At 37.9% G+C, this 15,831-nt stretch overlaps 4 protein-coding genes across 4 annotated transcripts in view; 2 read left to right on the top strand and 2 right to left on the bottom strand.

Moving 5' to 3' along the window:
• Positions 1-1,390, top strand: part of LOC112524363 (wall-associated receptor kinase 2-like) — a 3,605-nt gene extending 2,215 nt beyond the window's left edge. Inside the window, exon 4 of the mRNA XM_025134149.1 lies at positions 868-1,390. Within this exon, the coding sequence (XP_024989917.1) occupies positions 868-1,390 (523 nt within the window). The remainder of the gene's footprint in view (positions 1-867) is intronic.
• A 2,699-nt stretch (positions 1,391-4,089) lies between these two features.
• LOC112525541 (probable L-cysteine desulfhydrase, chloroplastic) lies at positions 4,090-6,603 on the bottom strand. The gene is made up of 2 exons (XM_025135705.1): positions 5,093-6,603; positions 4,090-4,145 (listed from the first exon to the last, which is right to left on the bottom strand). The coding sequence occupies exon 1, from the start codon at positions 6,544-6,546 to the stop codon at positions 5,098-5,100; it is 1,449 nt and encodes a 482-aa protein (XP_024991473.1). The 5' UTR covers positions 6,547-6,603; the 3' UTR covers positions 4,090-4,145; positions 5,093-5,097.
• Positions 6,604-7,382: 779 nt separating this feature from the next.
• LOC112524362 (MADS-box transcription factor pvg4-like) lies at positions 7,383-8,072 on the top strand. The gene has a single exon (XM_025134148.1). It carries the CDS (start codon positions 7,383-7,385, stop codon positions 8,070-8,072), a length of 690 nt encoding a protein of 229 aa, XP_024989916.1.
• A 1,949-nt stretch (positions 8,073-10,021) lies between these two features.
• On the bottom strand, positions 10,022-15,280 carry LOC112524671 (microtubule-associated protein 70-2-like). The gene is made up of 11 exons (XM_025134605.1): positions 14,885-15,280; positions 14,704-14,789; positions 13,028-13,093; positions 12,765-12,935; positions 12,497-12,667; positions 12,233-12,388; positions 11,983-12,129; positions 11,772-11,843; positions 11,136-11,681; positions 10,868-11,055; positions 10,022-10,499 (listed from the first exon to the last, which is right to left on the bottom strand). The coding sequence occupies exons 1-11, from the start codon at positions 15,174-15,176 to the stop codon at positions 10,460-10,462; spliced, it is 1,935 nt and encodes a 644-aa protein (XP_024990373.1). The 5' UTR covers positions 15,177-15,280; the 3' UTR covers positions 10,022-10,459.
• Between the last annotated feature and the right edge of the window lie 551 nt (positions 15,281-15,831).

Raw genomic sequence — 15,831 nt, 5'->3', positions numbered from 1 at the left:
CCTTCTACACGATCCTCAACACCTATATAATGATCGGTAGAGGTTCGAGAAAAAGAGAAAAGAAAAAGAAAAAAAAAGGAGAAAGAGAAAAAGAAAAAGAAAAAAAATATATATATATATATGTTCCATATGTGGGAATGAGAAAAAAAAAATGAATACATGGAGGCCGAACAATGGAAGAAACACAATTGTCTCCATAATGTTTTTAGCGAATAAGAGCTAAGAAATCGAAAAATTTTGTGATCACACTTTGACAAGACACGAGATTCATGTTTGAGTTGTAGTTTCCTTTCCAAGGTCCAATTTTAGTCATTTAACCAAAATTTCCCTACCTTGGCCCTTAACCAAGTTACAACCCTTACCAAAGACCTTTTGATCCACACTTAGTATTGACCATTAGCAATGGAGAATCGAGATCTAATTCAAGATTATGGTAGTGTATGTACATGTGAATTGATGTTTTGAGTGAAAACACCTACACCATTGTGTGAATGAGCGATTATATTGCATATATCCTTTGTGAGGTGTTTGTGAAATTAGCATGTTCTCATCTTTGGTTTGTCTCGTGTGTTAATTTTCGCTAATATGGTTTAGTCGAACCTCCGTGAAATGCTATGTATTTTTGCCATTTCTCTGAAAATCAACTCATGATTAATTCGTAGTAATTGCCGGGACGGACAATGATYTAAGTGTGGGGGAATTTGATATGTGCAAATTTTATACATTTTTATATCAAAGTTACCTTGCAATTAATGTTAAGTTGATGCTTAAAACGTCCATTTTTATTTAAGTTAATATTTATTCTCATGAGGCTATTAAAGGTGAGAAAAATGTATTTGATTTTGTGTTTTGTTTGGCCCATAACAGCAGCCCAAGTCTAAGCCCAAAAGAAACAGCAAAAGAAATCGAGAAGGAGCTTGGGCTGCTGCCCAAACCTGCTGCCCAAACCAGGAAGCGAGTCGCGAGAGAGAGAGACGTGTGCAGCGAGAGAAGTGCGATGGAGAAGGGACATCGTGCAATGATCGACGTGGGCAGCGAGGGTCGTGGAGAGGAACAAGATAGAAGGGGCTGTCAATACAAAAAGAGGGGAATCTATCGAGGGCAGGCTGTTTCGATTAGGGGCAGTCGGTCGAGAGGAAGCAGTCAAGAAGGTGAGACTGTAAATCGAACAGGAAGCAGTGGTCGATTGAAAGTAAAGAGGGACGGAGGCTGGTTCGAGAGAGACCGAGAGAAAAGGACAGCAAGAGTGTTGTTCGATTGCAGTCTATCGAAGGGGGCGGTTCGATTGAAGCTGTCACGAAGAAACCGAGTGACAGCAAGGGGCTGTCAATTGAAAACAGCAGCAAGCAGTCGGAATCGAGAAGGAGACGCATGGGGGCTGTTCGATTGAAGAGATGAGAGGCGAGACTGAAGCGGATAGCAGGGGCTGTTTCAAAATGGAGAAGACGACAATCTTTYTCATCAACTGATTCTTACGGTAAATCCTAAAACCCTTAGAATCAGTAACCTAGTTATGTTTTGCTAAGTTTTTCATTCCAACATTTGGTTTAATTAGGTTTTGATTTGTTATTGCCTTGAGATTTCATTGTAATCGTGTTTGAACAAGCTTATTTGCTTGATTTCTGAACTCAGTGTTAATCCTATTTGAGTTTTTAATTAGTTTAGCTAACTGATTGGAAATCTTTTATGGAATGGTTATTCAGAATTCTTAGATACGTAATTGTCTTAGGATTTTGATAGAGTGACAATAGTATTCATTTGGTTTCGATAAGGTTTCCGGATTGAATATTTGAAATCTCGTAATTTAAGCCTCGATAAGCCGAGCTTGTGAGCTTATGGCTTTGAATTGGTACTTTTTCTAGTCCGGTAAAGCTAGTCGCACCTATGAGTTTAAGAGCTTATTTAAACTCGTATTTGTGGTTAAGGGTTGATTAGAGAGCTTGTTTTAATCGATGATTATCTATGGAAAATGTGGGTCGTTAGAGCTTGTTAACGATTAAAGCCAATTCGGGCTTGTTCTTTCCGTTTACATTTTTGGAATCGATGATAGGCACTAACATCTTAACCGGTATTAAATCGATGTTGAGATTTTAATCAATTGTTTTAGTTTATATTATTGCATTTTTAGAGTAATTAATCAAATTCAAACCCCCCCCCTTTTTTGTGATTATTAGTATTTTTACGCTTCCATCGTGTGCTTGATTCGCTAGTCGTATAACGTTAGATCGAGTCTCTGTGGATTCGACCCGACTTACACTACTACAATTTTGGTTGTAATTAGTCGTTAGTTGGAATTTATTATTTGGTGGACTCGGCATCCGTCAGAGAACTAGCTAGTTTGTGGTAACCGTGAGATCCAATCACAACCACAAATCAATAGATAAATTAGGAAATTTATAATTTTGGTAATTTTGAATTAAAATTTTAATACAAGGACATTTTAGGTATTTTAAAACTCTCCTCTCTCCTCTCTTCTCTCTCCGTCCCCTGTCATCCGGTCACCGTCCTCCGGTGATACCACAACGGTATCACAATGCATCATATATGTGCTTGGGTATCACACTGAGGTCGTTTGTGTGGTCGATCAAAGATGTAACACAGTGGTATCACAATGCATCTTATATATGCTAGGGTATCATACTGTGTCTTTTGTTTAACAGAGTCAATATTTTTAGGTATCACAATGGTATCACCGGAGGACGGTGAACGAAGGACGGAGAGAGAAGAGAGGAGAGAGGAGAGAAAATACTAAAAATGTCCTTGCATTAAAATTTCAATTCAAAATTACCAAAATTATAAATTTCATAATTTATAATGATTTGTGGTTGAGATTAGATCTCACGGTTACCACAAACTAGTCAGTTTTTTCTTGAATGAGCCCCTATATATATATATATATATATATATATATATATATATATATGAATCATGTATGATTTTGTACGTGAATCATATATGATTTTATACATTAACGACATTTTTTTTCTGTTTTTTAAATAATTAGCATTCTTATTTGAATCCGTACATATATAAAATATATAATTGAGTATTGAATAAAAATTCTATATGTTCAAATAAGAAATGTTTAGATATTAACATCCATTTTATTGAAAAAAATGATCTAAATAATATTAAATAAGATGATAATCCTTACGGAATTAACGATTCAACTAACATACGTCGAATATTGTATTTTGATAACAACAAGAGTGCATTTGGTTTTAAAGGAATTAGAGATTTGGATTTTAATTTGAAAAGATTTCGAATCTTTGGCGTGTTTGGTTTATGTTGAGAATTAGATTTTGTGGCTAAAATAACTTGGATATTTTTTTAGATCGTGTTTGGAAATCACTTTCCAAGTATTGTATTTTGCGCCTCTAATGTCTTCGGTTTATACGGAGTCAGTACTGCGATAATCTAGAAAAATACATACACGAAATATCTTATTACACTGGTCCAAACTTATACTTAGCAAGATTTTCACTAAGTTCGACTCTTCATAGATTCCCCCTTGAGAGTATGCACTCCGTACTCCCTTACTCATTTATGTTTGCCTCATCATCTAAATTGATTTCTTAGTAATTCACAACTACACCAAATGATTGATGACACTAAAATCACCAAGAGTTTGTTGAATTTGGAATAGAATTGGATTCAATTCTCTACAAATAATTTATTAAAAAAAAATGAAATTACATTTTTATTAATTGATTATTACAAAACAAATGTTTTTAACATATTTTAAAACATTATTACATACAATCATATGAAATACCAAAAATGGGATTAGAATGGAATCAAATTCCAAATTTCTGCAAATCCAATCTCGTAAACCAAACAGGACCTAAGTGAAATATTTAATCTATAAAAAGATTATAAAAAAGAAACTCAGGCAATTATACTCAAGTATTTGAAATTAAATGAGGTTAATTGATTTTTAACGATTAATTTAGAAAAAGATTCTAACGGTTAATTAAATTAAAGAAATATTTTGGAATTTAAATGATTTGTAACGGTTACATGAAAGTCAAAATTAGTCAATGGAGTTTCATCAAAACGACTGCTTTCCTTCATCTTCCACCAAACCAAACCAAACCAAACCAAACCAATCCAATCCTCTGTCGGAGTCGGATCTCCATTAGAATCTGCAATCAGATAAGTTTACAGGCTTTGTTACCTCAATGATCTTCAAATTTTAACTTGGAACGGAATAACATAACAGGGATGATCCCTCATTGCTTCTGGAATTTAAGTGGTATGATCACGATTGACTTAGACGATACCGTTGACTACTATGAAAAGGGAATCCAGTTGCTGTACTGTTTCTTACATCCTTAGACCTCTCAAGCAACAACATTGTTGGAGAAATTCCGGATGAATCTGTGGGGTTGAAGAATTTTGAATCTTTCTGGAAACCTTCTAAAAGGACAAATTCCGATTATGGTTAGGAATCTAAAGCAAATGGAATCTCTAGATTTGTCAACGAACAAGTCGTCTGGCCGAATTCCTCAAAGCTTCAACTATCTGAGCTACTTGAATCTATCATTCAACAACTTATGTGGTGCCATCCCCATTGGAAATCAGATCCAGACTCTAGACGACCCATCTTTTTATGAAGGGAATGGACCCGGTATTAAGGAGTTGCAAAACCAACGATATATCATACAATCACATTGGTGATGATGAAGATGGAGATGATGTTGCACGTTTGTTAAATTAAAACTGCACTCTGTTTTAGGTTTGGTTAAGGACAGTGAATCTTAATCAAATCTACATCGGTTAAGACCAAGACCGATTAACGAAAGAACCACTTACGACCGGTGGACTCAGGGATAGTAAAATCTATACGACACCACAAATACTACAAAACCTTAAACAAACTAATCACCATTGAAAATCAAGAACCAATTCAACTTGCTTATCCTTGATTGATACCGTCTACGAGCATAAATTAGTTGGCTGTTAATTTCCTTTATGAGGCAGTACTGAATTGCACATAAAATTTGAGGAAAAAGAGTACAAAAAGGAAACAAGGGATGTGAGAAATCATTCTAAACAACCCTGTTACTTTGAAGATAGATGAAAAGAATACCTCTTTCAATCTTGGAAAAGCTTACATGTGAACCTACAATTCACAAGATTGCTCACAGCATCCCGGAATCTGTAGTAATCATCAAAGGTGTTGTAAATTTGATGAGAAATTCTAGCATACCCTGTTACTGGATTCACCTCCCCATCCTTAGGTTGCCTATAATATATGGGGACTTCAACTCTAAAGCAATCCCTCAAATGGGACCTCAACTTTAATGCATCAGAATCGCTCGTAATCTCCAAAGAAGGTGGCAAGCCAACCATTGCCATACTCGAACACATCTCTGGAGGTGACCCAAGATTAGTGCCCCAAGCTTTCACCAACATTTCAGCCATTTCCACAACCTTTTGGTGATTCCACTTTATTATTCCATCAAGCCCACCCTCAAACCTATTTACAAACTCTAAAGCTTCGGGTACGACTAGTTGTGCGCTGTAGTCCCTCGTGCCGATCCATGAACTCTCAATAGCTAGGCCATTTCCATATTCATGAGATACCACAGGATGGTGCAAATTCGCTACCTCTGGATTCCTACAGTGCAAAAATGCAATAGAAGGTGGACAAAATAACCATTTGTGCAAATTGCTAGTGTAAAAATCAGCCCCAATTTCTTTCACATCGACCTCAATCGACCCAATGGCATGAGCAGCATCAACAAAAATGTGGTCAACGCCTTCTTCTCTGCACATCTTTACCAATTCTTTTACGGGAATTACAACAGTGGGCATGGAAGTGATGTGATCAATGACAGCCAATCTAACTTTACGATTATCAGATTTCCCCAATTCTAAAGCATTTCTAAATGCTGTAATTATTTCATCATTTGAAGCTATGGGAAAGGGCATCTTAACCTCGATTACATGGCCACCTGCCCGCGTGACGTAAGCCTCGACGGACTTCTTGACGGCACCGTAGGCATAGTGGAGCATGACGGCAGTGTCGCCAGGGTTGAATTTCGACTCAAAGAAGGACCACTTGACGTGCTGGAGTACGATGGCGGCGGCTGTGGTGGCGTTATCGATGATTGAGATCTCATCGACATGATCGGCTTTGATGAGGGTTTTGATTGCTTGGCGGGAGCGGAGGATGGAGGGTTTGAGGTGATTGAAGTAGAAGTCGTCGGGTTGTTGAAGGAAACGCAGCTGATAACATTGTTGGGATTCGATGACGGATGAAGGGCAAGAACCGAAGCTACCGTTGTTAATACGGGCGACGTCACGGTCGTGATGAGAGAACTCGGAGCGGATATCGATGTCGATTATCTCATATTTTTTGCAATCGGACCGGTGATTAGAGCTGTTTTGAGTATCGGTAGTCGCAATACAGGTGGCGCCGCCGTTCTCTTCGTCGCGGTGGCTGTGGACGTCATTGGATGCCATAGGGTTGAGAGAGAGAGAGAGAGAGAGAGAGAGAGAGAGAGGCGTGGCTCGAAAACGTGAGATGGAAGGATTCATGAACGGAAACACATATCGCCATTATCGGGCCACTTGGATACTTTAGGCCGCTTTGGATACATCGGATTGGACGGGATAGAAAGGGGTAAAACTTAAGTTGATGTGATATGGGACAGAGACAACAATTGAATGAGGTGGGACTGCGACTGGGACCGGGACTTGGACGGTGTGAAACAAAAGAGTTTTCTTACACTGTTGGCCACCTCCATATAGGGGTGTGCATCACTAGTTCGGATGGGAAAATCAAAAAACCTTATCGGATTTTGGATATGAAAATCAATTCTCAATTTTTAGGTTTTGGATTTTGGATTGGTTCGAGTTCGGGTTGGTCGGGTTTTTGGTTGAGGTCGGTTGGGTTTCGGTTAATTATAATGCAAAAGTATATTATATTCAATCGATTTTGAAGATGAATTCAGTCTATTTAAATGATTGATAAATCAATAGTATGCTTAGAAATTAGAAAAAAAAAACAACTAAAATTTTTAGAATTTTTAGAAGATAATTAGATAAATAAATATATTTATATATTATTTGAATGGATCGGGTGACCAAAAATCAAACCTAACCCGAACCCAATTTTTTTCTCCCAAAAGTCGGTTTTCAGATTTCGGGGCATTCAGGTTTCGCATAAACACCTTATTTCTGGTGCTGGTGCGGGTGTGGGTTCAGATGTCAGACCATTTGGGTTTTGCACGCCCTTTAAAAATGAATAAACGAACTCGACCAGGATAGTATAGGGCCATTTTGATGCGGGAATTGTGCCCTAAGCAATAAAGATCTTCCTATTGATAGTGAGACTGGCTCCCGGGGAAAAGGAATTACACTAGATCTTGGCAATGGCACTCCAACAAGCTCGGCAGGGAGAGAAAGAAGAGAAGGAGAAAAGGAAGTACGACGCGACAAAGGAGCTTCGAGTGACGGACTGCCGAAGAGCAAAGTCTGGCTCCACTACAACAACCACCATCGAGCACCATCAATCGCCACCTCCACAACTATTGTTGGCCACAGACCACCGTTGTCCATCGCCACTACCACCGTTGGCCACCTCTACCTTATCCTCTACTACAACAACCTCTTCTACCACCTCCACAACCAACGTCAGCCACCGATCATCATCGTTCATGGGCCACCTCACCTCCACCATAACCACCACTGTTAGCTACCACTTCCACCACACACCACCACCACCGTCGACGACCACCATCAGCTACTACTACTACTACTATCTTCCATCTTCATGTTATCCACAACCACCGTCAGCCACCAACCACCACCGTCCATTCTCCATCACCATTGGTACTGTCGGCCACCACCACCTCCACCTCCACCTCCATCATAACCAGTATCACCTTCACTTCCACCATAACCACCACCACTATCGACAACCACCACTACTATCTTCATATCACTCACAACTACCTCCTCCACCATTGTCGACTGCCACCACCATCTTCACGTCCTCTACAGCCACCATCGCCCACCAATCACCAATGTCTCTACCTCCACAACCATTGTTGTTGCAATAATCTTCATCGTGCTTTCGCCAATAATGATCTTCCAAACCGAATAAAACATAATTTATCATTTGTACCAATCGAGTTTTTTTTTCACACTATCATCAATTATATCATATTCTTCATTCAAATTTGGTACTATTATATATGTATGTATATGAAAATTATATAAAAATGTTTATAGATCAAATTATCCAGTTATTTACTTTATGTGTTAATTATAACTATTATATGATATATAAAATCATCAAATAACATTTGGAGCTAACTTGTCTAGTTCTTTCTTGTCCAGTCCTAGTTGTACCAAATACTAAACAAACATTTGTTCTGTTTAGTGTTGTACAGTCCTATCTTTTTGTCCAGTCTAGTCCAGTCTTATCTAATCATGTCTGCATACCAAACGCTACTTTAGTAACTTTAACTTTGAGTGAATTACATTTGAGGTATGTGTATTACTATCCTCCTTGTGTTACATGTAGTTAGTACAAATGCACTTTCTGAGTCTCTTTCCTTGATGAAATTTGTGTTAGGGATTGTAATTTCGGATGAGATATAAATAATGGATAATCTTAAAATCGTGCATATGAACACTTTCTGAATACAATAATTTGACCCTATATAAGACTTGGGTTTCACGAATTTCGTATTGAGATAATTCTTAAGTTTTTCATCGTCATCCAAAGGTTGTGAAAAGTGATATATTATACCCAGATTCTTATTTATACATAATTATAAGCGAGATCGACGGTTATAGGCAGTTAATGGCAATTGAACGGTTGGATAAGTCAAAGGTAGTTACAACGGAATCTCAAGTTCTGGAAACTATCTCTTCAGTGATTGCTGAAAGCTGGCACGATAAGTTGAAAAACACAAGCTGAAGGCTGTCAGCGATAGCTGAAAATTTTCAGCTGTTAGCAATAGCAAAGGCTGAAGACTTTCAGCGACAACTAAAGCTATTCAGTGACAGCCTTATACAAACCTTCAGCAATGGCTCACGAAAGCTGAAAAATACAACACTTAGTCAAATTTCCAAGTTTTTTAGAACTTAAACCCTTGTTTTATAAGGTGATAGCAACATTTATAAGTGTGTACTCCGTACCTCTTAACTTACATATGTTTGTCTCATCCCCTCAATCAATCTCAAGTAAATCACAATTACACTAAAATGTTTGATGACACTAAAATCACCAACAATTTGTTGACCCTGTTAACTTTGGGGGGTAACTTTGCCTTTTTACCATACTTTTTATTTTTTCCAAATAAAATTTAATACACACACTCACGAAGACATTGTCTCTATCGTCCCTTGTTGACACCATCGGAGATACATCTCCCAACCACCCCATTTTACGACCTCCTCCACCGTTCAACCTCTCCCTCCGCCCTTTAAAACCCACGCCTACTTCATTTTAAATATAGGGATTCAGAGGTTATTAGATGACCGGATAATCTCTTTGGATCGTGAATTGTATTGAAAGAATAATTTCTACCAATCATGTCATTTATTGTACTTGTTTTGTTATTTTTTATGTAGTAAAGTTGTTGCTTTAAAAAGTGTTGATTGTTAAGAGTACTTAAAAGTGTCAACTTCTGTTTCTTCTAAACTGAGAACTTGATATTGTATTAGGGTTTCTAATTTTCCAATTCTCTTGTCACTGTCCAAATACAATAATTTGTCCCTTATAGCCTTGGTTAGGTAACACATCATGAAATTTCACCAAGTCCAAAAGCAATTTCGAAGACGTCCAGGACCTCCAAGGGCTGAAAGGCATACTGTATTGCAACTCTATATCTCATTCGACTCATGAGCCAAACTAACACTCCGGTTTAGGTTTGATTAAGGGTTCAGAATATTGATCAGTTAAGACCAAGACCAATTAATGAAAGCACCACTTGGGACCGGTGGACCCAGGTGCGACCCGCTCCCTATTGCCCAAATTATTCCACAAGAATTAAAGACGAAAACAAGCAACAGAATTTTGAAATTTATAACTGCTAAATAAATCAAAAAACACTGTAAGAATACAACCCACAATCATAGGAATATTAAGACTCTTTTTCCTTTCTTCATCTGATCATGACAACAATATTAACAAACCTGAGGAAGGAAGCTGCAGATAACAAAATATAGAACTGCAAACGCATCGACAAAGCTAACTATACAACCACATGCGAAAAAGGTTAGCTTGACTTCAATGTCCCTCCACTTGGTTGGTTAGTCAGAAAGCATACCAATTTCAGCTAATTCTTTTATCCAACTCTTGGCTTTTTTCCATCTTCAAGGTACAACCAGTCATCGGTATGCTAGTTACACATTCAAATCCACCACGATAAGGGTAAAATAGTAAAAACAAAGGTTGAAGAAGAGAAGAGACCGACCCAATACATGTTTTGTAATGTTATTGGGTGTTCCTTGTCAACCCACCTCGTGCCACATTCCTGCATACATAGATAAAAAGAAAGATCTTCAATTACTTGTTCTCTAAAGCAAGAAGCCAATGTCCAATTGGACTTTTTAACCTCTTAGGTAACTTGAATCTGCTCATAATTAACTAAAGGACCATTCATGCAAAATGAACTTTTTACCCATCAGGTATAACATAAAGATGATGATCTAGACATCACATAACCCTAGCAGGAGTTCCCTACATCTAGATTTCATGTCTGAAAAGCATCTACATTGTCAATGTTGTTGTCTATTTATTGTAAAGCATGAAGTATTCATATCATATATGAAGATAACCTATCTATATATGCAATCCAGAAGTTTACAGATATACATGTAAGAAAAATAATGGGTAGCATACCTGGCTGGATTTATCTGATTGCTATTCATAGAACCCTTAGAGTTCCCAAAACGTTTCGCCCTATTGTCTTGTTCTTTGTCAACACGCATAGCAGCTACTTCCTTCTCCATTGCAGCTACCTCCCTTCTCATCTTTTTTGCCTCGACTTCCATAGCCTTGGTTAGTGTATCTACTTTCTTTGCTAGCATCTGAAAGCAATATTAGAATCCAAATAACGAACAATAACTTTGTCAAGAAAATAACAACAATAAAGAGAGAAAAAATTAACCTCAATTGCGTCATCCTTGTCTTTAAGGCTTTGATCCTTCTCATGCCCGGCTTTCCTCAAGGCAATCACCTCCTTTTGCAGCAAATCATACAACAATCCAGGTACGGTATCCTCAGTTTCGGTTCCAGGGAAGTCACTGGGTTTTTCATCTGGATTTCCTTTCCAGGAACTATTAGATGGCTCAATGTCCTTAGTGCCCTCACAGGATTGCACAAAATTAAAAGTCGGACTACTGCCTCCATTCAAATTAAGTTTACCCCTGTCGAGTGATCTAGTACCACCATCAAATGACTTTGATGTACCTTTTGCATGCCTCAACACAGAACTCGAACCAGCAGAAAGTGTAGATCTCATCTGAAAGGATGGTGATCTCTTGGGCAAAAACCCATTGGAGGTCAACTTAGAGAAGTTATCAGCTCCACCTAAAGACTGGCGGCGTGAAGGACCATTGCTCATGCTTTTTCCATCTGATGAGCCGCTGCGACTGATGGGGTTAGGCGATCTCAAAGTGTCTTCCAGAACTCTAAGTCGCAGTTGATATTTTTCCTATAAATTTATATAAATAAGTTACTAAAGGTTCTCAGTCATGATAAAGTATAGACAACATTTCAGAAGTGCTTATCAACAGAAAGCTACTTTTAACTGCGCCTCAGATCTTGCCGCACGCTCGGTTATAGCTAGCTTATCCCGCAAGTGTTGCATCTCACCCTGTTGACAGAAGAGTACTACTATAGTCATACCTAGAAATAGGTAAGTCAAGAATTGAAAAAGAAAATGAATAAAACTTTTAAGGAAAAGAAAGTGTTGGAATACTGTTCCATATCCAAAGCCAACAAATAAGTTATACCTGCAAGAACCTTCTTTCCTCAAGCCACTGTTTTACTGGCATCACTTTATCATTAGCATCTTTCCATTCGTTAGCTACCACTGTTGCCACTCTATTTGCTGTAACTTTTGCACGAGCTAGCTCTCTGTCCAGAGTTTTTCGTTCCTCCTACATGTTGAAAATCAACAAATTCGTTATGATGACTAAAGAATATCACATGGATATGTGTAACATTAGTCAACTATGAGGATAGAATTGCAATGTGTCTTACATTCATCTCTTGAACTTTCCGTTGGTAATCCCTCACTGCATTAGCCGCAGCACCACCAGCAAGGACAGCTTCTTCAAGCTCACGTACAGTTTGGGTAAGCTTTTCAACCTCAGCAACCTTTTGGCGATGCATTTTATCCATAATTTTATTTTCCTCCTGATAAACAATTACCATGGAACATGTGGATATGTATTCAGAAAAGTTCTTGTTACCAATTAAACGCCTACATGAACTTGCAAAGAGAAGGTATCAAAACTGCCATACCTGGCAAATTTCTATCTGCTTCATCAATTCCTGGTTCTTGTTCTGGAGATCATCCACCATAGAAGCCTTTGCCAAGGCAACCTGAACAGTCCTCTCAGCTTCAAGTAAAGCAGCCTCCTTTGATTTGGTCAATCTATCTAATGCTTTGTTGTCATCCTGTAGCTTTGCAATCTGAAAGCCAAAAAAGGCAGGTGAAATATCTAAACTACAGAAAGATAAGTCATCATCAATACACATCAGCTATCTCGCCAAAAGTAAGAACACACACCTCTTGTCGAGCAAGTTTGAGCTCAGCTTCCAATGGTGCAAGGATGGCTTCAATTGGTGGCATATCGTCATCTTTTTGAGCAGCATGAACTCTTCGCAGAGTGGCTTCTGCTGCAAATTGAGCGGCCATAGATGCTTTCTTCTCATCATTGATTTTCTTGATCTCAAGATTCTACACAACCAAAAAGTGCATCCTGTCATATCTGATGGTATGATGAAAAGAATGTAGAAGCAGTGTGAGGATAGAAATGCTTCAGTCAATACTTTGCTTTCTAGAAGAGATTCTGTCAACTTCAGCTTCTCATCCACCTTTGATAATTCTTCAGTTAGCTAAAATGAGGAAACAAAAGCAAGAGAAAACCGTGTCAAAATTAACCCTAACTATAGACACCGCTTTAAGAAAACATGCAACAGATGAGAAGTGGACAAAATGGAAAAGTCAACAAACATGTAAATCCCTTACGAGGTAATTGAAATTTACACAAGGAATAACTTATGTTGCAATAGCGTAGCCCATCAACTATAAACTTGTAGAATTTTCCACAAGTAAAAGAAGCATAATTAACAGATGGAAGTTCAACAACGGGTGCAAAATTGTCTGGGAATTTCTATCATATCATCGCCGAAATTTTGTTGGTGAAAATTGGAAAACACAAGTCCAAAAGGGCACACACATAAGAAGTCATCCAACATATGACCATGAAAATCTGACTAAATTGGTCCTAGTTACTCTTCGAGACGGAGTGTACAAAAATAAATAGGAACATAGTTCCAATAAAAGGAACCCAAGGACCATATCCTTCTCCAATTTGAGAGCAAAGGTTCCTTTTTTTGAGGGTACTCCCTGGAACAGATCCATAAAAAACTGTCTGTCATTTTTTAAGGCTCTCGGCTGGGTAGCAGGAGCAACTTTTAATTTATTATGATTGGTTTATACACATTTATCTACACACTGAAAGGTTGATTTTGACCAATGACCATCAAGTGCCAGAAATTGGTTTCTTTCCCAAGGTAATACCAACAAGTGCAAGAAGTGCAATATGAGCTACAAAGCCTGGTGGGACGACCAGAGTACCAGATTCTTAATTTTTATTAAAATCTTGGAAGCAAACAAAATATCAGTGATGAAGTAGCAGTACCATCTAAGGAAAACAACATCCAAACCGAATTTATAAATTCAAAAGGAAAAAATGTGTGTAACAAGGAATTGTTATCTTGCACAGAAGTTAACTGACAAGGAGCCAAAAGACTCCTCATCAGCAACTATAACGGAAAGACAACGTCCAGATAGAGAAAAGAGAACTGAAAAACGAATAACTGGTTTATAAGCCATATGTGTGAAACTATGCCATCGCATATCACAGTTGTCACGACCTCAGAAAAGGAAATGATTTACGGAAGTTGCCATATTCGAAGAAACACCCTATATCTAAATCAGCAAAACTAATACAAAACTAGAAAAGCGAACATGACAAGAGCATGTTCTCTGTCTGACTAATTCATAGAAGAAATGGCAAACATTGAGTACCAACGTCAATGACATTGCATGCTTTTGCTCAATACACGGCATTAACATAAAAAACACATGTACCTTACATACATATCAGGTACAAACGAGAAGGATCCGCTGGTTCAAAGTATATTGGAATTAATTACATCAAAAATAATTCAACATCCAACTTACAACTATCATTGTACACAAGACACATCTTGTTTAGAGGGATTAAAGATAGAACAAAAGACCCATTGACATCGTCAAAGCTAATTTCAGTGACAGGTTAGCACAGCTAGGGTTTAAAACAAGGCACTCTACCAGATATCAAATAAGCATTCAAGTTCAAAATTTTCAGGTGCATCGAGTAAATAAAAGTCAACATTCCCAATGAAGATGATAATTCATATAAAAACATAATCAACGTAAGGTTTAAAGGAAGTATAACCTCTTCAACAGCTTTCTCCCTCAAGCGTTCAGATAGTCTGAGCGCCTTGATCTCCGCTTGTGCTTCACTCAATTCTCGATCCTTATCTGCAAAAGGTCAAATGAAATCCAGTCAAAAACAACCAAAATCTCAAACCACAGAGATTAATTAATCAGTTCATGGGATCAATCCGCATTAGCACCTCTAACTTCATTTTCCAACCGATTAAGCTCCAGCTTCACCGGATCCGACCCGTGTAGCAGATTCATAAACTCGTCCGCGTCTAAGCTAGGCCTCACCGAAAACCTCCTACGACTACCTGTACCTGAACCCCTCCCCCCTCCTACTCCTTCCTTGAAAGATCCCGACATCATAAACGCCGTCGTCTCACCCATCGGAGGCCGTGCATTGCCGCCACTGTGGTCACCACCATACAACATCTCCGTCTTATCCCTCATTCCTATCATAGCACCATCTCCGGTTACCTCCTCCATCACTCGGATCTGCACTCAATCACACATCAATAGTCCTAAACCCAACCATTTTATCCCCTAGGGTTTCCCATATATACTACACTTGGATGCGTATGTAGATACAGATGGATATGTATGTAGATATAAACTTAACTATGATCTCTCTTTCTCTCTCTAAAGATTTTTGAAGTGCTTGTCTCCCTCCCCTGTGCCTGGATTTAGTGTGAAAAAAGATCCGGGCTTCTCCGTCTTTAAAGCGTATTAACAAATCTTGTCTATGTGCTGGCAAATCACACCATCATTTGAACATCACAAATTAAATCAAAATTTGATATATTTTTTTTAAATTAATGTAAGAGATGATTATTCTTTATATCGGTAACAGGTAAATATTTATAAGAAAAATTGCATGAAAATATAACGTATTTTAATTTAATTTATATTTTGAGTAACATATTTTTAAAACTTTCATTTTGATACTTAAGATGTAAAGTTTTAAAATTTTAAATATTTAGGTAACCGGTTGAAACATTAACCGGTTATCATGCTGATGTGGTGAGTTATGTTCTAACTTTTAAGTCAAAATCAACTGATGTCATTGAAAACTGTTGATCAAATAAATTTGCTGTGAAAAATGAAATACTAAGGGGTTGTTTACTAAACACTTACTTGGTAA

This window comes from Cynara cardunculus (genome assembly GCF_001531365.2).
Source record: "Cynara cardunculus var. scolymus isolate 2C chromosome LG 13, CcrdV1, whole genome shotgun sequence".
Classification (NCBI taxonomy): domain Eukaryota; kingdom Viridiplantae; phylum Streptophyta; class Magnoliopsida; order Asterales; family Asteraceae; genus Cynara; species Cynara cardunculus.
The sequence above is the reverse complement of the archived record's forward strand: the minus strand, read 5'-3'. Positions and strand labels throughout refer to the sequence as shown.

What these genes read in the sequence shown, in the direction of transcription:
- LOC112525541 (XM_025135705.1), bottom strand. Translation starts at nt 6,546, where the DNA reads ATGAATCCTTCCATCTCACGTTTTCGAGCCACGCCTCTCTCTCTCTCT.
- LOC112524362 (XM_025134148.1), top strand. Translation starts at nt 7,383, where the DNA reads ATGGCACTCCAACAAGCTCGGCAGGGAGAGAAAGAAGAGAAGGAGAAA.
- LOC112524671 (XM_025134605.1), bottom strand. Translation starts at nt 15,176, where the DNA reads ATGGAGGAGGTAACCGGAGATGGTGCTATGATAGGAATGAGGGATAAG. An exon ending in AATCTCTTCTAGAAAGCAAA is followed by an intron (nt 12,936 to 13,027) that starts GTATTGACTGAA and finishes TTGGTTGTGTAG; the next exon opens with AATCTTGAGATCAAGAAAAT. An exon ending in GGAAAGTTCAAGAGATGAAT is followed by an intron (nt 12,130 to 12,232) that starts GTAAGACACATT and finishes TTCAACATGTAG; the next exon opens with GAGGAACGAAAAACTCTGGA.